This window comes from Podarcis gaigeae (assembly GCF_964106915.1).
Source record: "Podarcis gaigeae genome assembly, chromosome: 10".
Classification (NCBI taxonomy): domain Eukaryota; kingdom Metazoa; phylum Chordata; class Lepidosauria; order Squamata; family Lacertidae; genus Podarcis; species Podarcis gaigeae.
Window position 1 is genome coordinate 56,792,042 of NC_139686.1, and position 25,293 is coordinate 56,817,334.

Here is a 25,293-nt window from a genome sequence, read left to right on the forward strand (position 1 = left end):
AGTTTAAATTAAAGTTTAAATTAAAAACTCCTGCCACCAGCAAACCTCTGGAGCCACTGGATGATCTGCTGTGGGGGCTGGGAATCTTCACAAACATATTCTAAGTGCTCAAAGAGAAAAGTCACTCTAAGTTTGAAGGGCCAACTTTTGCACACATAAAAAAAATGAGAAGCCAGTTTTATTGACAAAGGGGGAGGGCTATAGACAGAGGGACACTCTATGGTGTTGATAAGCAAGGGCAGTGAAATTCACACCTAACAAATCAAAAAGGGCACATCCACCTCCATGGAACTTAACATACATAGCACATACACGGTCCAATGTTGACTACATCGGGCACATGGTGGAGCGTATAGTCACATACCACATAAACAGTTTCCTTGCTTGTGGAGAGTACAAACCAGCACACAGAACTGGTGCATTTCATATGTGGATCTGCTCCTGTTCAGGATCCCTGCTTCAGATATGGACAACCAGCATTTGAAATTCACCAGGTGCATTTTGCACCTGGTTATCAGCCACTTGGGACGTGGGTGGCGCTGTGGGTTAAACCACAGAGCCTAGGACTTGCTGATCAGAAGGTCGGCGGTTCAAATCCCCGCGACGGGGTGAGCTCCCATTGCTCGGTCCCTGCTCCTGCCAACCTAGCAGTTCAAAAGCACGTCAAATTGCAAGTAGATAAATAGGTACCGCTCTGGCGGGAAGGTAAACGGTGTTTCTGTGTGCTGCTCTGGTTCGCCAGAAGAGGCTTAGTCATGCTGGCCACATGACCCGGAAGCTGTATGCTGGCTCCCTCGGCTAATAAAGCGAGATGAGCGCCGCAACCCCAGAGTTGGCCACAACTGGACCTAACAGTCAGGGGTTCCTTTACCTTTATCAGCCACTTGGGACCAATAAAGATGCCCAGGTGCCAGGATGGTGCCTGGCGTCTCCACCATATGGAGGTGCATGCCTGGGGAATCCTTGGGTCTTACTTGTTTTCACACACTAGCAACACATCCTGTAGAATTCTACCTGTGATAGATCGGAACTAATTTCAGGAACCAAAAAGCCATGTTGGAAAACACGACTTTTGAGCCATCTGGCCCCAAAATGGCAACCAGACATTCTGTTTTGGTGACTGTAGCCTTGGTTTAAGGAGCCACTTGGTGCCTGGATTATTATATATCTGAGTTTCTAACACGGCCAACAATGATCCCATCAAGCATGAAAAGGCTATCACCGCATCCGTTAACAGCCTGTGTCAAGCAACGGGAGACAATCCCCGGGAGAATTCCCTGGGGAAAGTCATTTTCAGTAGCATAAAAATAGCAGCACACCTCGCAAGATACTGGAGGCTGCAAATGCTACATGTTGAGCAAGTGTGAATGAGCAGGCAGAAGTAGCCAGTTATTAATCGTTAGCAGCTACATAAAACAGAAAAAACACTGGGGAGCGGCAAATCACCCCTTGGAAAGTTAGGTCCTTTTAAAAAAGAAGAAGCACAATTGTCAGAAGGTTGAACTCTGAAAATTTATTGCATAGGCCTGCGACTCCAATCACTCTTGTTTTTCAAAGGGCGACCTTAATAACTTGTTTGAACATGACAGTAATCTATTGAACAGAATACACAGGAACTAAGTACAGAAGATGTGCTATCTTTTGAGGGACCAAGTGCATGTGAAATCCACACAACGTCTGCACTGGTATCAGCCTGTGAAAGTTAGCTACTCATTTGCCCTGAAGAGGGAACTGGTGGAGAAAATGGGCAGGCATGCCAGATGGCCTTCACTCAACAGTCAATCAACAGCCATGCCAATGCAGAATTTTCAAATGCACCATTATTTTAGTGTTTGAAATTAGCCTGGTGCCAGGCACAGTGGCTATCGTGGCCGAGTGGCTATCGGCCACTCGCAACCAAGTGAAGATGCCTGGGCGCTAGGATGGTGCTTGAGATCTCCACTATCTGAAGGTGAATGCCTGAGGATCCTTGTGTGAGAGAGCCAGTTTGGTGTAGTGGTTAAGAGCAGTAGACTCGTAATCTGGGGAACCGGGTTTGCGTCTCCGCTCCTCCACATGCAGCTGCTGGGTGACCTTGGGCTAGTCACACTTCTCTGAAGTCTCTTAGCCCCACTCACCTCACAGAGTGTTTGTTGTGGGGGAGGAAGGGAAAGGAGAATGTTAGCTGCTTTGAGACTCCTTCGGGTAGTGATAAAGCGGGATATCAAATCCAAACTCTTCTTCTTGGATCCTGACTGTTTTCACATACTCATACCACATCCTGTAGAACTCTATTTCTTAGATTAGTTATATTTTATCTGCAAAATCGGAATGAATTTTAAGAAGCAAAAAGCTTTTTCTGTGCTGCCTGAACAGGAGCAGCCGCCATTAGGAAAAATAGGTTGGAATAGTCCCTGGATCAAGTGACTTTTCTTCTTTAAGTTCTCAAAGCTCTTAAGTTAGGTCAGGGTTGTCATCTGAACTAGCCAGATGTTTAACTGAGAATCAATCACAATCAGTCCATCATTTGAAAAATAAGACTTTAGAGCCGTCTTGCCCCAAAATGGAAACTAGACATTCCATTTTGGTGATTGCAAACTTGGTTTATGGAGCTATTTGGCACTAGCTTATACAGGGTGTTTGAAAAGTGACTGTACACCTACTATAAATGCACTCTCCATAGATGTATAGTTACTTTTTGAACCCCCTGTATATCAGAGTTTCTAACATAGTTTCGACTTAGAGAGAGAAATTGCCACAAGCTCAGGCCTAAACTCTCCACATGGAAAACTGTTCGACTCTGACTTTGAGGTACATATTAGGCATGTGGGGAGGGGAAAGAGAAGAGACAGATTGCTGTAGAGAAAGGGCCAGGACACAGGGAGAGACTTATCATAGGATGAGTTATCTATTTTACCATCCAAGGAGTTATTTGTCTCAGTCCCATCTCACTTCCACCACTAAACATTGAAGTACAACTGTAGGAAGTTTCCTACAGTGTAGATATTCTGATGGAATGCCATGTTTTGACCAAACTATATATATATTACAGGAACCTCCACAGACATAGCACTTGTTTTTAGAAGTCTGAGGTGAGTTTCCTATTGGTTGTAGGACATAACTCACATTATGGTAAATCACCGACACAACGCATGGAGAAATCAATTAGCAAAACCTGCACACAGTCTAGTGCACAGCAGGAATGGAAAACTTTATCTGAGGTCACTGTATTAATAAAAAGAGATGTGCCAAGGCCCTGTGCCTTAATTTTAATCATAGTCCATCTACGTTTGTAATTGCATTTGCAATCTATTTTGTTCTGGATCTGAATATGCTTTAAACCATTTATGTTCAGTTTTGCAGCTTTAAAATTCCCCAAGGCTGAAATCTGAATAGTGGGTAGCTTTTACCCTTAAACAGTAAGGAAAAGTAAGACTGCCAGAGTTGCTTAGTAATAACTGTTACACACACCAGTATAGGGAATGCTCCATTAGCCCTGCCACGCCATTCCCTGGGGGTTGGAGGAAACAGAACAGGGCAAGCGGACCTCTGCATGGGAGCCATGCTGATCCAAATGACTTGTGATTTGTGGTGCAGAATCCAAAAGAGCCCACCACATCTGAGCTGACTGGTCCCCTCCAGTTATCTCCCAATTCTGGGACACAGATGTCTAAGGAAGTCAGATTAGCCTCAACTAGGGCCAGGGCCTTTTCAACACTGGCTCCGGCCTGGTGGAACGCTCTGCCTCATGAGACCAGGGCCCTGCAGGATCTGATTTCTTTCCGCAGGACCTGTAAGACAGTTGTTCCGCCTGGCCTTTGGCTTGGAATCAACTTGATCCCCTCCCCCTCTTTCCTTTTTTTCTCTTTCTGTGATGGAACTCCTATTTGGGGACTTCCCTGGCTTTTTTCTGGGCCACGTAGCACCAGTCTGGATAGCTGGCCTTGAAGACTTGATGTTTTCATGTCCAAAAAAGTTTTTGATTTGAGTTCCTACTGACATGAGGCTGCATTTTAGTGTTTTAATGTCGTATTTTAATCTTGTTTTTAAGTTGTATTTCAATCAATTGTTTTTATACTGGGTGTTAGCCGCCCTGAGCCCAGTCTTGGCTGTGGAGGGCAGGGTATAAATAAAAATTATTATTATTAGTAGTAGTAGGAATGAAAGGGAGGCACATGAAGAAATGATGGAGACGACACAAATGGACAAGCTCAAAGTAGTGACAAATGAAGAGCAAGAAAAATATGACAGATGGGGTTGCTGTGCATCAAGAACAAAGACAACAAATCATCTGCTGTGATAAGGTATTGGGAAGATACCTTGCAAAAGAACTCAGTGTGCCTCGTTTCATTCCAAGACAGGCATCAGTCTTCCAGCGCTCTTCTACATATTTCTTTTAAAAGGTTAACATCCTTTAGGATCTGGAAGTCTGAAGATCTCGTTTTTATTAACAAACTCCTAGATCTGCTGGTTTCTAGCTGCACAAACACATGCAGGAATATTTTTGCAGACAAACCCCCCCACTAATGCAGGACTCAATAATTAAGCAGTTTGAGGAATGCCAGAGAATTCAATGAAATTCGGAAAAGAAAAGGAAACTTCAGTAGCCCCTGCAATTTATACTCGGGGGTACAAAAAGAGAACAGCAATTATTTACTAATCTAGAACACAGAAAATCAATACCAATAGGCTTTGCCCTTACAAAACAGGTTTGTGAAGTCTTCAGTTTCTCTGTGGTACAGTACAGTACCATTCATTGTTGGGTCCATTTAGCATTGTTTGCCTAAATAAAGCCATGTGCTTTAGTCATTCTCAAACAGTTGGATTCCAGTAGACCTACAGAATTATTATTTTTTAAGGACACTTAAATGAAGCTGTAATTGGAACAAGTAAAACATTCCAATTGCTACCAAAGAAACAGGGAAGGTTTCAAAGAATTTCTCAAAATCAACATCTCTCAGTACTAGCATTTAAGCAAGATTGATGATCACATCTACGGGCTTCTGTTGCAGACACAATTTCACTGCAATATAGAAATTAATGTCCCCCTGCCAAATGTACACAAATGCCCAAAGCAAATGAAACTCAGGTCCATTAATTACAGTATACAGGAGCCATCACTTCTGAGCAACGATTACAGGTAGCATTTAATTCAGGATAAGATGTCAAATGTTTTTCACCCAATACCCTTCCTTTAGTCTGCTCTTCAGAGGCCAATTCTACCACAATTATTATTGTTGTTTTATTATTTATACCCCACCCATCTGGCTGGGTTGTCTTCATCAAGCTATGTGGTCCACTGACCTTACAGTTTTTCCACATTGTTCTCCCACCCTCAGTAAGCACATTAATTGTCACAAAATCAAGAGGAGTGTATTGGTGGGGCAGAAAAGAAAAATGACTACTTATCAAGGTAGTCACTTTGAGGTATAATTTGGGAAACCCCAGTCAAAGCAGAAAAGAGTCCCCCATAACGCCACTGACATACAGTAATCAACAACAACAACAATCTTTATTATGGTCCAGAGACCTAACAAATCGTTACAAAGCAATACACAATTCAGACAGCCTACCTCCAGGTTAAACAAGCATTTTGTTCAGAATATAGGAACCATTGGTTCTTGCAACCACCGATAAAAACTTTGCCACTGCTAATGTTCTAGCATTTGTCCAGTTTTCCAATAGGAACCTGACATAGTGAGCCTCTGATTTTCCCGGGAAAGGTACCAGCAAGGGTAGTATCAGTTCAGCCCTGGCTTGCTCATACTTTGCACAGTGCAACAAAATATGTTTTATGGAATCGATGCCTTGAGCACACGAGCAAAGTCTGTCCTGGTAGGGAACTACTCTCAACCTGCCATCCAACACTGCAGAAGGAAAGACGTTTAGTCTGGCTTTGGTGAATAACCTTCAATAAGTTGGTACAGTAATCACAAGAGTCACAATAAGGTACTTTCATAACTCTTGGTAGCAGCACGCCAGACTTTCAAGAGAATAACACCACATTGCCCCAAGTAATAAAGCTTCGAATGACAATTTAGTAGGTGTTATGGAGAAAAATACCATTAAGTGGCTCCCTCCAAACTAAAGTTTTCTCTTCATGGGCACCATTTTAGACTATGATGGAGGAATTAATGTGGAAAATGCTATGCCAGGACTGAAAATACTTCTGAACTTCTCCTGATAACTCCAGGAGCTGGCAAGAATCTAGTTGCCTTCGACTGAGAAAGACTATTGGTCCGTCAAGCACAGCATTTTGCCCACTCAACAAACACACACCTCACTCTATGCTGATTACACTAACTGGAAGCAGCTCTCTGAAGATGCAAATAAGAGTCTTTTGCAGCCTTATCCGGAGAGGCCAAGGTTTTAACCCGAGAACTCATTCTGTATACAAAATACCGTATTTTTTGTCCCATAGGACGCTCCATCCCATAGGACGCACCTAGTTTTTTTGGGGGGGAAATAAAGGAAAAAAAATTGCTTTATTTCCCCCCCCCCCCAAAAAAAAAGCAGGTTGGGGAAAACAAACCAGGTCGAGGAACAGCGGGATGGCGGCATTGCGCCTCCCTGCTGTCCCCCGAGCTTGTGGGGCTGGCCGATGTCTGCCCTGCGGGAGGGGTGCTCTGCTTCAGGGCGCTCCGCCCGCCGGGCGGCAGGCTGCTATCTGCAGTGTGGGGAGCCCTGCGGGGAACTCCTGCAGGGCTCCCCACACTGTGGATGTATGCCCGGCGCGAGGGGCGCTCTGCTTTCAGGGCGCCCGGCGCTCCAGGAAGCAGGCTGCTATCCGCAGCCTAGACATCCCTGCGGGACCTCCCGCAGGGCTGCCTAGGCTGCGGATGTCTTCACTGAAGCCTGGAGAGCGAGAGGTGCGCACCGACCCCTCTTGCTCTCCAAGCTTCAGCCAAAGCCTGCATTCGCCCCATAGGACGCACCCAGATTTCCCCTTCATTTTTGGAGGGGGGAAGTGCGTCCTATAGGGCGAAAAATATGGTATGTGGTCTCTCGTTAACACCCAGCAGTTCCCCTAACAACCTGCTCACAGATCTTTCCAGAGAAGGTGTTCAGATTGGACATGAAATTTTCCTCATCAAATCTGTGGTCTAAAAGCATTCACCTGAAGGCTAATCTCACACAGAGATCTGGCCCTAAAAAAGAACTGGGATCCAATTTAACTCAAGGAAATGGAGCTGAAGAGGAGGATGAGGAGAAAGATGAACCCATGTTAGGGATAGGAAGCCCTGTACTCATGCAACGCACCATTCAAAAGTTGTTGTTTATGTTCAAGGACACCATAAAATAAAAGACCTTTCAAGGAAGTCAGCCCCACTCCCTTTTGCAACTAAAGGATGCTACATTTGAAGAAGCTCATGCCTAAATAATGCTTGGCTAGTCAGATACAATTCTGTTCCGTTTTATTGGAGTGTCAATAGCTTCATTTCATTGGGTGACGGTCTCTTAACACACAGTTGCACAGGGGACCCAAACAAAATGGATGTCTTGTTGCCTGAAGCAATTTCTACTCTATTATTTCCCCTAAGCATCTCGCTTTCAATCACCTGCTTTCCAAAGGAAACCATGTATCACCTTCAAGAGGCACAGAGAGAGATGCTTAAGTAGAAGGAAAACAATGCCGGTCTCAGCAGCTGGAGATAATGCTGTGCCCATATTATAACAAAGTATCAGCTGACTGGAGCTGTTGCAACTTGGTGAAGCTGTTATAATAAAGGCACATAAATCCCTTGGGCTGCCACTGAATAAATAACTTGCTCAAGAGTAAGCCCTACTGAATTCAAGCAGCACCAATCCACCCGGTCCCCCAATGGTCAGCCCTTCCAGTGCAATATCTCCAAATTTTGTTCTGTGCTAGCCTAACCTCTAACTGCAATCCTATACACGTCTTAGGATGTCAGCCCCATTCAGTGCTCTGGGACTTCCTTCCAGGTAAGGGGGTTACAGGACTGCAAATGTAAAGACTGCAGTCCAAAAAATACTTATTAGGAACTGTGCCCCACTAAACACAGCAGGATGGGGGACAATAGCTCAAAGCACACGCTTTGCAGGCAGAACAGAAGGTCCTCGCTTCCTTCCCTGGCATGGCGTAGCCAGGAAAGGCTTGAGAGCCGCTGACTGCCTGTGTCAACAATACCAACGGTATGCAAATACCAATCGGCTATAAAGCAGATTCCGATGTTTCTATATCCCGCATTTAATTGCACGGGGATTACGCTGCAGGGAGCGTTTCCTTCCGGCTTTCCGGCTTCACAGCGAGCAGCAGAGTTGACGTTTCTTGAGGAATCCGCGCTACACGACCGCCGAGACTTGACCCCACCAACCCAGCCTTCTGCGCGCCTGCCCGGGAGCTGCGTGCGCTCGGAGAGCTGCTTCCCAACCCCACTTCCCGGCTCCCGAAAACTAGGAAAGAGCGGCTCAACCTGTTGCAGCAAAGGAAGAGCGGCAACGCCACCCAACAGGCAGCAGTTGCGCGCACAGGCATTTCTCAGCACACAGGGGAAGAGTTTACTTCCCGGTCTCTGCGCCGTGTGACCCACTGACACAAAACATACTGCAGCCAGAAAGAAAAGGAGGGGGGAGCTCGATCTACTGAAAGGCCAGGTGGAAGAACCGAGAAGATCCTGCGACCCACTGTGAATCTCTTCTCCCCCTCAACGACCCCCAGACACGGACGTGGGCAGGGGGAGAGGGGGCAGCTGCCCCTCTAATCAAGTAAATAAATAAATAAAAATAAATAAAAGTAGAAATTGCAGGCAATTTTTGACAGGTTTTTCTGAGCACTTGAGGTCAAAAGAAAGTAATTTAAAACAACTGTTGGTGAGACGTTGCATTGGGAGTCTGCTTGACAGAGGATGGTGACAGGTGGGTTGTCCTGCCCTCCCCCCCCCCACATAAAGCCTGAGTAATTGTCCCCCGCGACAGAAATCCTGGCTCCCAGAACCCGAAGTTATTGGGAACCGCTTCGGTGCGCGGAGATCTTCCGGGCACGCATTGCAATGCAGTCGATTAGCAAGCAGAGGCTCGCGCTACCAGTTGCATGCGATGCCTGCAGTTTCCTGCTCGGGAGGCTGAAAGTGGGAGGGGAAAGTGGCTGGAAAGGGAAAGTCCTCCCGCCCGCCGGACCTTCCCCCCCCCCCCCCGCCAAACCATCCGCCGCTCAGAAGGGGCGGAATGGAAAGCATCGGCGCGTCCTGCGGCCGAGTCCGGCTGGCGCTGCGCTCCCGGCGCGCCTCACCTTCTGCTGCCGCCGGGCCATGTCGGTGGGCTGCTTGGCGTTGAACGGGTAGGCGATGCAGCGCACGATGAAGGCGTACAGCTGCAGCCGGAGCCGCTTCTCGCTCTCCTCCTTCTGTAGCCGCTCTTGCTCTTCCCTGCCTTCGCTGCGCACCGAAGGGCTGGGGCTCGCCGGGCGCCCAGACGCGCCACCACTGCCGCCGTCTCCAACGCCGCGGTTCCCCGGGCGCCCGGGCTCTCGGTACGCGGCAGGGAGGGTGCGCGGGGAGCTGGCCGCCGCCGCCACCACCAGCACCTCCCGTCGGTCTTCGTCCAGCACCTCGTCCGACTCTTCTTCGCTAGACGACGGGTCCAGCATAATGGTGCCCTCCCGCTCCCCGCGGCCGTCTGGAGGCGAGAAAGAGCGCCGCGCGCAAAGGCGCCTGCAGCTGCCCGACCAGCGCGCACCTTTCCGGACACGTCGAGCTTCCACGCCCGACTATTTCCTACCAGTGAGCCGCCGGCGGCAGCCGTGAGAAAGAGAAAGAGAGAGAGGAGGAGAGGCGGAGTTTGGGGGGAAAGGGGTCGAGCTTGGGCGCTGTTTTCCACCGGGGATCCTATCAGAGCCCGCGCTGGCCTGTCACTTCTCCGACCGCGGCTCCGCCTCGCCGACAGCAGCGGCGCCGAGACGCACAGGTGGGAAACCTGTAGCGCCCACAACAAGCAACACGTGGAACAGAAGGCGAAAGGCGCGCCGCGCCAAAGACCCTTTCTCTTTCTCATTGAGCCGGATCAGCCACGAGCTTTCGGTGCTCCCGGGCCCTGCAGTTGCCCAGCCTTGCTGCCTTTCTAACCCAGCAGCTTTATACAGTGGCACCTCGGGTTAAGTACTTAATTCGTTCCGGAGGTCCGTTCTGAACCTGAAACTGTTCTTAACCTGAAGCACCACTTTAGCTAATGGGGCCTCCGGCTGCCGCCGCGCGGCTGCCAAAGTTCTTAACCTGAAGCACTATTTTTGGGGGGTTAGCGGAGTCCGTAACCTGAAGCGTATGTAACCTGAGGTACCACTGTACTGTACTGCAGCTGCATCCTGCCCGCCTCCCCAGCGAGTAAATCAATAAAAAGACTTAACTGAGGTTTGCCTGCCCCCCTCCCGGAACATAAATCATGGTAACGCCCATGTTTAGGGGGGGGGAGTCTGCGCCTGCATGATAGAGATCTCCTCCGCCCCCCCCCCCCACTTTAAATACACTTGCAGGGCTCCGTCAACTTTGCATAATATTTCTCACTGCGAAACTACTTGAGAACCATAAGCCACAGGATGCTCTCTCCTTCCTCTGGGAAACTGGGGGGGGGGTAGGTGGGGGGAATCTAGGGTAGGGGTTCTGGTAGGCAAGGGTGCATGGGCATAGCCAGGGGGCAGCTAACCCCCTAAATCAAATAAATAAATAAATAAACATACTTAACTAACGGACCAATTGCATCGCAGGTAACACTGTTCTGCCACCCCATAACAAAAAGCCTGCCCTCTTAAAATAAATCCTGACTATGCCTATGCAAGGGTGCCAACTTGAATAAAATATTGGGGGTGGGACCAAACCCTGCCCCCCCCCATGATGATGCAGTGCAAGGACACTATTTGAATGGCAATGCCCAGCAAATGGGGGGGGGGAGGGCTCTAGGCCAGTGGTATCTACAATGGTACCTCGGGTTACATAGGCTTCAGGTTACATAGGCTTCAGGTTACACACTCCACTAACCAAGAAATAGTGCTTCAGGTTAAGAACTTGCTTCAGGATAAGAACAAAAATCGGGCTCCAGTGGCGCGGCAGCAGCAGAAGGCCCCATTAGCTAAAGTGGTGCTTCAGCTTAAGAACAGTTTCAGGTTAAGAACGGACCTCCGGAACGAATTAAGTACTTAACCCGAGGTACCAATGTATTATGAAAGCCAATCCACTTCCACAGCAAGCGGTCACCATGTGAGATTTCCCAAGATTCAGTGCCTGTCTTTAGCGATGGCAGTGCTCTGCTCCCCTAATAAATGCCACCAGATCCAGGCATGGGTGTAGCCGGGGGGGCAACTGCCCCCCTGCATCAAGTAAATAAATAAAGATACTTAACTAAAAGTTGTAGAAAGATTCTGACAGATTTTTCTGAGCACTTGGGGTCAAAAGAAAGTCATTTAGAACAACTCCTGTTGAGATATTTCATTCTGAATCTGCTAGACAAAGGTAGAGGATGGTAACAAGTGGGTGTCCTTGCCCCCCCCCCCCAACATAAATCCTGGCTAGGCCCATACCTATAGGTGGCATAATAAACAGAGGTGAGGAGAATAGTGGAGACAGCTCTGACAACCCTAGTACTATGTGGGGGCCCATGATGGAATTTGCCCCTGGGCCATGGGCGTAGCTGGGGGGGCAACTGTCCCCCCCCCAATCAGTAAAAATCAATACAAATCTGAGGTTCTCCCCCCCCCAACAAAAATCCTGGCTACGCCCATGCCCTGGGCAGCACCTTGTTGAGGGGCACTAAAAGGTGCTGTGGGTTAAACCACAGAGCCTAGGGCTTGCAGATCAGAAGGTCGGCGGTTCAAATGCCTGCAACAGGGTGAGTTCCCATTGCTCAGTCCCTGCTCCTGCCAACCTAGCAGTTCAAAAGCACGTCAAAGTGCAAGTAGACAAATAGGTACCACTCCAGTGGGAAGGTAAATGGCGTTTCCGTGCGCTGCTCTGGTTTGCCAGAAGCGGCTTAGTCATGCTGGCCACATGACCCAGAAGCTGTACGCTGGCTCCCTTGGCCAGTAAAGTGAGTTCGCGACTGGACTTAATGGTCAGGGGTCCCTTTATCACCTTTAAAGGCTCATGCAATTATAGTCAAATAAGGGGGAGTGGCATACAGGGCTCTAAAAGTTCATTGTTCAGGGTTTGGCCTCTTCCCACTCAATGTCAATTCTGCCTCCCACTCGCTCAACAGGTTAGCTCTGGGCTCAGCTCCCCCCCCCCCCCCCCGCAAAAGTTTGCTTCCCCAGGCACAGCGAGGAAGGTGGTGGTATCATTTCTGTAGCTCTTCTTGATCAATTAGCTTTGACTGCAACATTCGTCTTTCTTACTTTTTTGTTTGATCTGGCCTGCCCCATTTCACCACTTGAGGCAAAACACCACTGAACTTACCAGGGTCATGACAGCTGCAGCTTCTGGGTTCTGGCAAGATCTCATGAGAGGCCTGGAAGATCTCACCAAAGCCCAGAAACTGTAGCCACTTCTCTGGTGCTGTGCTCCCTACCATTAGAGAATCAGAGAATTGGAAGGGACTTCGCGGGTGTTCTCCTACCCTCTGCAATCCATGAATCTCAGCTAAAGTATCCATGGCAGATGGCCACCCAACCTCTGCTTAAAAACCTCCAAGGAAGGAGCTTGGCCATCCCTTGACATTCTGATGTCCAAGGTGGCTGCCTCACTCCACCTCATGGGCAAGCTGAGCTTGCTTGGAGGGCCTTGGCCCCCTCTCCTCCTGCCAATGTTGGAGTCTTTCCAGGGTTCCTTCTCAGGTTTCACATATGCACACCAATTCCATTCATACAGAATCATAGAACTGTAGAGTTGGAAGGGACCACAAGGATAATCTAGTCCAGCGGTTCTCAAACTGTGGGTCCCCAGATGTTGTTGGACTACAACTCCCATCATCCCTGAGGCTCTGGCCTTGCTAGCTAGGGGTGATGGGAGTTGTAGTCCAACAACATCTGGGGACCCACAGGTTGAGAAAGGCTGATTCTAGTCCAACCCCCTGCAACATAGGAATCTTTTGCCTAATATGGGGCTGGAACCCACAACCCTAAGATTAAGAGTCTCATGCTCTACCAACAGGGCTAGCACGGCAGATGTTTGCAGAAGTAAATCATACTGTGGTCAGTGAGACTTACTTCTTAGTATCTTGAGTTCAGGGTGGCCTTTTATTGAAGCAAATGCCTTACTAGACTAGAACTCACTTCATCAGATACATGAAGCATTATTGCACACCCACAAATGGGAATAGAGGAAAGATTATATCAAAAGGGGGGCAAAAAGTCTGCAAAATGCAAGAAATACAGCCTAATGTTTCTACACAAAGACTGAATGTATACAAGAGGTGCATACTGAGAACATCATCAGAGGTATTTCTACCAGTTCTTCCATGGCAATCGAATCCAACCGACCAAGGTATAGAGCCTGGCAAAAACGGCTAGTTCATTTAATTATTTCATCCCATTTATAGCTAGCCTTTCTTTCCCAGTGGAACCTCGAGGCAGCTAATGGCTCCAAAGCAACTGTAAAATCACAAAAAACACCATAAAAACTTATTGAATCCTGCTGGATCAGCACTCCTGCCTTTGGGTATTAACCATTAGAAATCACAAAGGAAAGAGATGATTGCTGTCACCATGGTCCTCTTTATAAGCTGATCAAAAATGACCCGAGTTTGTGCCATCAAGTTTACTGGCAAAAGTCGCGTCCTCCCGGGTCACCGAAATCATTTGCTGCTCAGTCTTGAACAAGCTTATGCAGAACTAAGTCTCACTGAATTCAACAGGGCTTGTATCCCAAGTGTGCCCTAGAAACCTGAAGAATGAAATTCAGTGAACAAATGGGGTGGACAGTATCAAGGGGCCATTTACACACAGCTCTCCCAGAAGCTGTTGTCATCGTTTAATGACTGGGAAGGTCCCTAGAGTTGGCCTCAGTTGTTTCCTATACACCATATAGTTGTAACTAGGATTATGTTCCTGAGAAGCCACAGGTGACATCCATACCATACATTTAAAGCATCATACCACTTTAACAGTCATGGAGGATCCTGGGAACTATAGCTTGTTACGATACGATACAATACGATACTCTTTATTGTCATTGTCCCATAAAGGTAAAGGTAAAGGTACCCCTGCCGGTACGGGCCAGTCTTGACAGACTCTGGGGTTGTGCGCCCATCTCACTTAAGAGGCCAGGGGCCAGCGCTGTCCGGAGACACTTCCGGGTCACGTGGCCAGCGTGACATTGCTGCTCTGGCGAGCCAGAGCCGCACACGGAAACGCCGTTTACCTTCCCGCTGGTAAGCGGTCCCTATTTATCTACTTGCACCCGGAGGTGCTTTCGAACTGCTAGGTTGGCAGGCGCTGGGACCGAGCAGCGGGAGCGCACCCCGCCGCAGGGATTCGAACCGCCGACCTTTCGATCGGCAAGTCCTAGGTGCTGAGGCTTTAACCCACAGCGCCACCTGCGTCCCTTCATTGTCCCATACAGAACAACAAAATTGAAAAAATAAGACACCCAAAAACCAACAAGCCTGCTATCCCAGCTATCCCAACCTGGTTAGCCTCCTAAAAACTCTGATACCCCATTTTTAAATACAATATACTCCCACAGAGACTCCTTACACTGCGTTTAAAACCAAAATCACATTTGGATAGAAACTTTCGCAGGCAGCTAGTCCTATTTTTTATAACCCTGTACCTTCTTCCAGAAGGCAGAAGCTGAAAGAGATCACAAAGGTGCTATTAAGGGTGCTGACCTCACAGAACTACATTTCCCAGTACCCTTCAACAAACTTCCGTTCTCAGGATTTTCCATGATTGCCTATAATTTCACTGCATGGATCAAGTCAGCCCCTTGAACGGAGCAATTCTTTTAGGCCCATGCAGGGGAGTAGGAAGGGGGTGTGTGATCCTCTCTGGGTGTCATTCCTGAGGAGATGACAAAATGGCACACTGTGAGGGGGTCGCACTTACCGCGCGGGCTGGCCTACAGCATGCCTGAGCCATGCATCTCTCCTGGGAGTGACGTGTTGGCTTGGGCCCCGTGCTGCCAGAAACAGCAGCATGGGGCTTGCGTCTGCCAGGTGGACTCCGTGGGCAGCTTGCCGCGGTGCCCCCATGCGCAGATCACCCCGCCACCGCCTCTCCAGGTGCTGGAGCAACTACCTATGCCCCTGGGCCCATGCAAGTTCTCTTGGATAGCTCAGTAGGCTAGAGCGTGGTGCTGATAAGGCAAGGCTTTAGGTTTGATCCCTGTATGGGACAGCTGCATATTCCCTCAGTGTTTTTCCCCTCCTCCCTCTTCATTGATATTACAGTGGTACCTCGGGTTACAGACGCTTCAGGTTACAGACTCCGCTAACCCAGAAATAGTATTTCAAGTTAAGAACTGCTTCAGGATGAGAACAGAAATCGTGCAGTGGCAGTGCGGCAGCAGTGTAGGCTCCATTAGCTAAAGTGGTACCTCAGGTTAAGAACAGTTTCAGGTTAAGAACAGACCTCCAGAACGAATTACCGGTAAGTTCTTAACCCGAGGTACCACTTTACTTAACAAAATCCCTATCATTCCAAAACCAAGCATGTTTACTCGAAACTAGGGATATTCACAGTCTTCAACTCTTTAAGTAACTGGGTGGCTGAGTCTCTAAATATGACTTCTTTCTAAACTGTCCCTGTTAACATTTATGTCCAGGCTAAGGCAGCATCACTGGAAAAAAACAAATCAAATGGCAGCATTTCCCCAAATAGAGCAATATAAATGAGCTATTTGCAATAATAGGAGGGAGAACCCAAAGTGAATCATATACTCTATCCCCACAAGTACACACGGCAATCTGAACTGGTAACAGGAAGAAATACAGTTGCTATGATCGGATCTTTTCATTCTGTGCCATGTAGACGGCTTATTTGCTACTGCTCAGGAGAAGAGAGGGTTTGCTTTGCAAATCCACTGGTGCCCGCAATGTAGGATCAAAGCAAATGGAATCTCTGAGCCCATCTTTGAAATCTGCATTTCAAGTAATTGGTCCAGTCATCCCAAGTCCTGCCTGGCCCCTGAACAATCCTGTTTGAATATAATATGCAGGCATTTGAAGGGAATTTGATTCAATCTATTTCTCGAAGGCGGGATACAGTACAGATAGCCCACTTGTCTTTACTGCATAAAGAAATTTTAAAAAGCTAGAGATACGGGGGGGGGGGGGGAGGAATCCAATATTTATGAGGTGGGCTTTCAGCAAGTGCATTATGTGGATCTATTTTATCCCTGTCAATTTGGTGTTCTCTGGGAAAGCGCTCGCAGATGCATTCTGGCTACAGACAGTCGCCGAATAAAACTGCATCTCTATGCTGTCCTTCCTTTGTGCCTCTCCAATTTCGTTGTTGGTTCTTGTTTCTTAAAAGTCCCTTTGATGCTGCATTAAATGTGGATCCTTGCTACGGCGAGGCAGGGAGAGGAAATGTAAGCCCCGGAGTGCAGGAAAGCTCCACTGAAATGACAGATATATGGAACACCGCTTCGGGCCAAACCAGATGTGGCATTAATGTGTGAATGCAATTAATGAATGTATGTGTACATCAGGGGTCGGGGACGCGGGTGGCACTTTGGGTTAAACCACAGAGCCTAGGACTTGTCAATCAGAAGGTCGGCGGTTTGAATCCCCATGACGGGGTGAGCTCCCATTGCTCGGTCCCTGCTCCTGCCCACCTAGCAGTTTGAAAGCACGTCAAAGTGCAAGTAGATAAATAGGTACCGCTCTGGTGGGAAGGTAAACCGCATTTCCATGCACTGCTCTGGCTCGCCAGAAGCGGCTCAGTCATGCTGGCCACATGACCCAGAAGCTGTATGCCAGCTCCCTCGGCCAGTAAAGTGAGATGAGTGCCGCAACCCCAGCGTCAGCCACGACTGGACCTAATGGTCAGGGGTCCCTTTACCTTTACCTACATCAGGGGTCTGCAACCTAAGGCCCATGGGCAACAAGCAGCCCATGGGGGTTGTTTAACCGGCCACGACCTGCCCCCGAACCGAGCTGCTTGCTCAGTGAGTCCCTGCACGCTGCGCTAAAGTGGCGCAGCACAGCTCAGGGACTCACTTCTGTGCTGCTGAAAATCACGTCTGTGCATGCGCAGACGCCAGAAATCATGGACGACGCGCGATCTGGCCCATGGAGGGATCTCTGCTGGAGTGAACCGGCCCAGGCGAGGTAAACCTTGTCGCCCCCTGGTGTACATAGTGGTATCTGCAGGGAGGCTGGAGCAAAACTGGGGCCCTGGTGGGGGTGGGAAGGGAAGGAGAATTTAATTCAGCGCAATGGAGACCTAGGAACAATTGCTCAGAGCAGACCTACTGGGAGGAATTCATCGCTATGCTCCTCTGGTCATTGCATCAGTGCAAAGATTTGGGCTTGGCAGATGGAAGGGTGCCACTTTCCCTCCCCCGACATGCCAGGTCGAGATTTGAACTCTGGTCTCCCAGATCCCAGTCTGACGCTAACTACTACACTGACTCTCTCTTTTGGGAGGAGGAGGGAGAGACAAAGAGGAAGCCCCCTTGTGCTAGTGGGAGCACTTGTGCAGCTTTCCCTAACACACCTGGCTAGTCGAATCTGGCCCATTGAAGTTAATGGACCTAACCTGTTTAATGTTATTAGAATTATATTAGATATATCATTTTAAAACATCACAGGGCAGACATGTATAAAAAGCATTTCTTAAACTCTGTATGTGTTGGAAGCTGCCCAGAATGGCTGGGGCAACCCAGTCAGATGAATGGAGTATAAATTGTAAAATTATTATTATTATTATTATTATTATTATTATTATTATTATTATTATTATTATTATTAAATGGGAGACTATGCTCCCCATAGTCTAATTTTTATCAACATCTGAATGTTTTCTTTCCCATCTCCTCAAATTTCAGTCACGTTGGCCTTTTGCAGGAGTTTATTAGTGCCACACTGACATTTTAGCATTTGAACTTTCCATGCTTATTATCTTAAGTATTTCTGCAGTGTTTTGGTCATGCCAGTAGCATTTTATAATAAAGATCCCATTGCTATTCAAAGAAAAGCCGACTCTTTGTATCTTTCAGGCCTACAACGAATTGTCTGGAGTCACTAATTTTCTGGATGGCTAGTGGCTTCCTAGCATGCAGATCATTTACAAAATCTGAGGTCTTTTCAGCCTCTAACATTAGACTTGGATGTAAACATGCGACTAAGGATGCAGTTAACACTGCCTTTTGTTTTCATAAGCCTTAAAATGTGTAACAAGGATCCAGTACCTAAAAATATATATATTAATGAAGGCACTGTAGGGCTTAATTAGATTACAGGCCTTTTTAAGTTGGTAGAGAACAAGACTGGGGAAATTTGATTATATGATATATTTGGAATGATATGACATATTTGACGTAAAATTAATTACATGATCAGAAGGCTGCACTGCCTCCTTGTATTAAATTGCTGCAGAAATTAATTAAAACTGCCTGTACCTTAAATAACATAACACAGTGGAAGTGTAATTTAAGCATTCGGCTCTGCCCAATTTGGCTTCTGTGGGTGTTGGTGCCTAACCAAACTTACTCAGTCTGAGGCGCCAAGTTGTGCCCAACATTGTGCCCTATAGAGTTGGCATCTGTGCACCTATAATTGCCTAGTGGGATCACCCACCCTAGCTCATTCTCTCACCCCATAGCTCTTAAACTGTTGGAGGAGCAAGTTGGTTTGTGCATGCAACATGCAGGTAGCTGATTATGCAAAAGTAGCGGGCATCAGGTTTTATAAAACTATGATATTTTGACTTGATGGCAAATCCCATGGAAAAGGAGGCAAGTCCAGATATCTCCAAGTGAATCTCTTGCTCTGACAAAGGATGGGAGAAAACTGAATTTTTTAATGTTTGATGTTTGATTGTGTTTTTAATATTCTGTTGGGAGCTGCCCAGAGTGGCTGGGGAAACCCAGTCAGATGGGTGGGGTATAAATAATAAATTACTACTACTACTACTACTACTATTATTACTAATGGATACAGGTGGTGCTGTGGGTTAAACCACAGAGCTTAAGGCTTGCCGATCAGAAGGTCGGCGGTTCGAATCCCCACGACGGGGTGAGCTCCCGTTCCTTGGTCCCTGCTCCTGCCGACCTAGCAGTTTGAAAGCATGTCAAAGTCCAAGTAGACTGCTCTGGTTCACCAGAAGCGGCTTAGTCATGCTGGCCACATGACCCGGAAGCTGTACGCCGGCTCCCTCGGCCAATAAAGTGAGATGAGCGCCACAACCCCAGAGTCGGTCACTACTGGACCTAATGATCAGGGGTCCCTTTACCTTACTACTACTACTGCCGAGGCTTGTTAAGTCTCTGTCTCCAGATTACCTTCTCCAGGTTCATATAATAATTATTTCTATATTTGCACCTGTAGATTCAAATGGGCACATGCAAATTCCATGCAAATTTGTATATTATTATTATTATTAATAATAAAATTTCTATACCATCCTTCATCCAAATATGTTTGTGAGGTGGCAACCCATCTACTTCCACACGTTCTTGGTCTCATTACTTCTCACTTCCCAGCCTCTCCATCCTGATTTGTCATTACAAATTTAGTGAATTTGCCTGAAATTAATGTTTAAAAAGCAACCCGTTCATGTTCCTTTTTGAATTTAGCTAATGGGGATTTGTTGTGAGAGCCTACATGCCATGAATTTTTATTTTTTATTTTAAAAAAGTTATTGAAACTGGCTTCTGTAGGCAGAACTAATTTTTCAATCTGGGACTGGAGGTCGATTGCAGATGATTTTGCTATAGAAAAATGGATCACCAAGGACTTTTAAAAGTTGCTGCTAAACATACTTTAACATATGTAGATTTTCTTCAACTCTTTTACCTCTTTCTTTGGTTGTGCATTTTCTCCTTTTTGGCAAACAGTAAGCTGCTATTCTACCCACTTTTTAACCCTTGGAAAAGAGGACTCACTTTTCCAAGTCACGAGACACAAGTCAAAGCAAGGGCACTGAGGAAATTTGGTCCTAAAATGTCCCACAACAGCTTCCAGGTTGGGGCTAGTTTGCAAGGAGAGAATCCCTTGGTTAGATGCTGGTGGGCGAAGGGACTGATGGCTGCCCAGTCCACCAGGGGGCGCAACACTTACCTTGCCCCGGGCACCGGCAACACACGCAGGCCCCTGGCTAAGACAGCTGGTTAGATCTTTACAAGCAAATGAATCTGAACATCCCTTTCAACACATGCATTCCCCGCCACAACTTGTGAAGACCTAAATCAGGGGTCAGCAAACTATTTCAGCAGGGGCTGGTCCACTGTTCCTCAGACCTTGTGTGGGGCCAGGCTATATTTTTTTTGTGGGGGAGAACAAATTCCTATGCCCCACAAATAACCCAGAGATGCATTTTAAATAAAAGCACACATTCTATTCATGTGAAAACACCAGGCAGGCCTCACAAATAACCCAGAGATGCATTTTAAATAAAAGGACACATTCTACTCATGTAAAAACACGCTGATTCCTGGACTGTCCACGGGCCGGATTGAGAAGGCAATTGGGCCGGATCTGGCCCCCGGGCCTTAGTTTGCCTACCCATGACTAAGTTGTTAATGAGTGGGGGTTGTCATGCAAAACATAAAATAAAATTTACAATAGATGCATAGGATAACTCAAGAGGAGAAGTCGTCTGCAACAGTTACTAGCGATGGAAGATTTTGCTTGGTTGGGTTTAAGAGATCATAATTTGCAGCACATCATGCCTCATTAAGTCCATTTCTGAATGCCCAGATATTTCCTTCAGAGTATGCATTTTTTCTCAATGGTGTGGTGCTAGATGGGCTCCTCTTACTTTCCCTTCCGAGTCTTTCTTTTCAAACACCAACTCCCCACCTTCTGCACCAGACCAAGCCGGGAAACAGGAAAGCTGGGTGGAACTTCCTCCTATTCTCCTGGCTAATCTATGTGCCGAGATATGCTGAGGCCAGGCCCAGTGAAACTTCAAGGCTCTCCGTGAGAATTTTAACTCTTTGTTCTCACAAAGAAAGCTATGGTGAGCCTACCGATATCAGCTAGCAACCTGCTCAGCTAGTGGAAACCACAAACTAAGCAGGTTTGCAACTGAAATGGTTCTGATCTCGAGGTTCCCCTTTGGGTTGCTTCCATAATCTTTATTGTCATTGTCCCATATAGAACAACGAAATTGAAAAAAATCTGCACCAGACATTCAAAAACCAACAAACCTGCTATCCCAACTATCCCAGTCTAGTTAGCCCCTAAAAACTCTGATACCCAATAACTGAATACAATATACTCACATAAAGACTACCTTACACTGCGTCTTTTCAAACTCAGATGCCTCCAGAAGGGGAACAGGACAAGAGAAGGAGGCCCTCTTCTGCTCTCTATTCTTCCTCCTCGATCCACCCCAAGGTTTCTACTAGGGAAGTAGACACTCTGCTATGGAAGTGGACCCTCTGCTAGGGAAGAAAACCAGCCTTTGAGAGCACGTATCACAAGATGGGTGGGGTATAAATAATAAATGCTTGTGGTGATGTGTACAGAAGTTGCACAGTGTGTGAATGAATAGTGTGCATTTGCGTGAGAATGGACATTTGTGTGAGGAATGCAGACTGATCTCAAGACTGTCACAAAAAAAAAGACAAACCTACATTGTTATTATTATTATTTATTTACATGTTTATAAACCACTTCACTGCCTGAGGCCATCAGAGCAGTCATAAATATAAAAAATACACATTTTAAAAACAATTACAACAATTCCTTCCTACCTTGGATCTCAAACGCCTTGGCTCCCGAACAAATCGGCTCCCGAACGCCGCAAACCCAGAAGTGAGTGTTCCGGTTTGCGAACTATTTTTGGAAGTCGAACGTCCGACGCGGCTTCTGTGGCTTCCGATTGGTTGCAGGAGCTTCCTGCAGCCAATCGGAAGCCGTGCTTTGGTTTCAGAACATTTTGGAAGTCAAACGGATTTCCAGAACGGATTCCGTTTGACTTCCAAGCTATGACTGTACTCTAAAATGCATAGATGTACAATTAATATTTCATAAATGACTTGGCCACACCTCCTCGAGGTCACACCTGAAGGAAAGCCTTCTTAAACAAGAATGCCATCATATCTCTGCTTGTGGTGTGTGTGTGTGTGTGTGTGTGTGTGTGTGTGTGTGTGCATACACCAGCACACAATTCATTTTGCCTTCCTAGCACGCATTTGGTAATCATCACATCAATAGCTACGGTGTAAAATGACACACTGGCCGATTAAAATGGTAAAACAGTTGCATCAGGCATGACACTAGTGTGTAATAAATGCACTTGATTCTCAGCAGGCTTTACTGAGAGAGGCGCTTTATACATTGATTGCCTGGGATGCAACTGGCATCTGGTAATTTTCTACGTGGAGACTGATTATATCTGCAGCAGAACAGGATCTTTAAAAGGCATTACTGGAAGAGAAATGATCTTCATAACTAATTTATGATCAAAGTGGATTTTGAGAGAGATGTATTAGACCAAAGACTTCTTCCACCCACTCATCCACAGCTTGGAATTAGCCTACTGGTTAACTATGTTGTTAAAAGAGAAGTGTTCCAATAATCAGAGCGCTCCCAACCCTGAGCTGTTCCAAGGCTCACATTGCATGCAAATGCCCAGTACACACACACAGACACACACAGACAGACACACACACACACACACACACACACACACACACACACACACACACAGCCATTCTGCCATCCTTACGGAAGCATCCCATGGCAACCATACTCTTCTCAACAGCATGGACAGAGCACTAGCAACAAAAGTACCAGCAGTAGAAACATAGTATCGCAAGATCTAGGCTATACAGTGGTACCTTGGTTCTCAAAATGCTTTGGTACTCAAACAACTTGGAACCCAAATACTGCAAACCTGGAAGTAAGTGTAACTTTTTTCAGAAGCCGAACGTGCTCCATTTTGAGTGTTATGCTTCCACTTTGAGTGCCACACTTCTGTTTTGAGTGTTACGCTGAGGTCTGCCTGCTTTTGCTATTTATTTTGCGTTTTTGTTTTTGTGGCTCCTTTTGTTTTGTTTTTGTGACTGTGTGGAACCCAGTTCAGCTGCTGATTGATTGATTGATTGATTGTGTGATTGCAGTACATTGTTTATTGCTTTCATTTTATGGATCAATGGTCTTGTTAGATAGTAAAATTCATGTTAAATTGCTGTTTTAGGAGTTGTTTTTAAATGTCTGAAGGCTCCAGAACAGAAGAATACCCCTCAGCCAGTCCAACCTGAGCGTGGCATCCCAGAATAACAGAAGCCATCTCAGCTTCTGACTGGATCCTGGATTGTCTCAATCTGAGTGCCAAACCAAAGACACTTGATTTTTGCTCTTGTGTCAATCAGCTACCTCATGCCAGAGCGTCAGACCCAATTTTGATCAGTGGGCTGTTGGAGGGTATGCAGAAGTCAATTTTGCAAAATTAGACTCCAAAGTCTTCCAATCCATTAAGGCCTTTGCTTCCACAGTGGTGCTAGAGAAGAATGCTTCTAGAAGAGGACGAATACTCTTAAACAAATGCGTATTTCCAGCTGTTCTCCTGAATTTGATTTCTGCCCCACTATGAGTTCATATGCAACTGTTTAAATGCAGTCTTGATCTATCTTCTCCAAGGAAAGAAGCAAACACACAGGAATGCATAAGGAATGTCTTAGTCCCTCTAGATGGTTCAGCGTTGTCAGCAGTGACTCTCCAGGGCTTCAAGGAAAGAAACAGCCTTACCTGCAGACACCTGGGGCCTTTGCAAAGCAGTTCCTCTACCAGTGAGCTACAGCTGATTCTATCTTAAGTGAGTTATGACAAGGTAAAGGTAAAGGTAAAGGTACCCCTGCCCGTACGGGCCAGTCTTGCCAGACTCTGGGGTTGTGCGCCCATCTCACTTAAGAGGCCAGGGGCCAGCGCTGTCCGGAGACACTTCCGGGTCACGTGGCCAGCGTGACAAAGCTGCATCTGGCGAGCCAGAGCTGCACACGGAAACGCCGTTTACCTTCCCGCTGGTAAGCGGTCCCTATTTATCTACTTGCACCCGGAGGTGCTTTCGAACTGCTAGGTTGGCAGGCGCTGGGACCGAGCAGCGGGAGCGCACCCCGCCGCAGGGATTCGAACCGCCGACCTTTCAATCGGCAAGTCCTAGGCGCTGAGGCTTTAACCCACAGCGCCACCTGCGTCCCCGAGTTATGACAAAGACCCCACCAAAACTAATGATTTCATTTCGGGTGCTACTTATTCCCTGCTTTTCAAGGGAAGAACATTACAGTGGTACCTCGGGTTACATATGCTTCAGGTTACAGACTCTGCTAACCCAGAATAGTACCTCGGGTTAAGAACGTTGCTTCAGGATGAGAACAGAAATCGTGCTCCGTCAGCACAGCGGCAGTGGGAGGCCCCATTAGCTAAAGTGGTGCTTCAGGTTAAGAACAGTTTCAGGTTAAGAACGGACCTCCAGAATGGAGAATGGAATGGCAGGCTAAATTTTCTGAGTATACAGAATTAGCTAAAATGACTTACAGAATTCAAGACCAAAAAGGGACAAAGTTTGAAGAAGAGTGGGGTAAATTTGTGGCATATATAAGAACTAACTGCAGAAGTTTAAAAACTATAGCAGGGTTGACATAAATCCGGTGATGTGTATAGAAGGTGAATAAGAATCTACAAGAGAAGGTACCACTGTAGTTGTGACCAGCTAACATTCAGCTGTTTTTACTGAGATATGCAACCTTTGCTTAAGCGCATGTGACTCTTGTGAGTTCAGTGGGATCTAATCTCAGGTATGCATGCAGCCCTGTGACAAACCACAGCCACACGACTGTCACAAACTATAGTGTATGCCGCTTGATGGCTTTTCTAACAAGCAAAGGAAGTCACTTAATTAAGTGGCAAGCGTTTCATCTTCCTCAGCCTAGTCTGGATTTGTCAGCGTCAATAATTTTAATTTCCTTTTCCACAAAGGCGTACCGTGGCTATTAAAACTCCCACTTGAATGATAGAAATATACTGCTCTCGGTTTGCAAACAGATCCTGGCCTAAGCCACCATCATATAGATTCCCTTTTTTTGCACACCGCAGTTACCTCACAGTCTTTATCTGCTGTAAACAGAATGCACACTTAAACAGCCTGGATTGGGTGGTTAAATGAGAGTCAATCCAATACACGGAACCAAACTCACAAAGGACAAGGAATAAAATATGAGCTCCAGTGGGGGGTGGAGAAACCTAATGATGGCCATATGC

At 46.8% G+C, this 25,293-nt stretch overlaps 1 protein-coding gene across 18 annotated transcripts in view; it reads right to left on the reverse strand.

Annotated features, from left to right (window-relative positions):
- CADPS2 (calcium dependent secretion activator 2) overlaps window positions 1-9,767 on the reverse strand; it is a 333,758-nt gene extending 323,991 nt beyond the window's left edge. For 17 of the 18 annotated variants that reach the window (XR_014555333.1, XR_014555334.1, XR_014555335.1 and 14 more), the window contains exon 1: window positions 9,230-9,754. Coding sequence is in view for 14 of the 18 variants with exons in the window: in XM_083698926.1 (XP_083555052.1) it covers window positions 9,230-9,586 (357 nt within the window). In the remaining 4 variants the exon portion in view is untranslated. Of the gene's footprint in view, window positions 1-9,229 lie in introns of all 18 variants that reach the window. The other variant, XR_014555332.1, reaches the window with a different exon arrangement.
- Window positions 9,768-25,293: the final 15,526 nt, after the last annotated feature.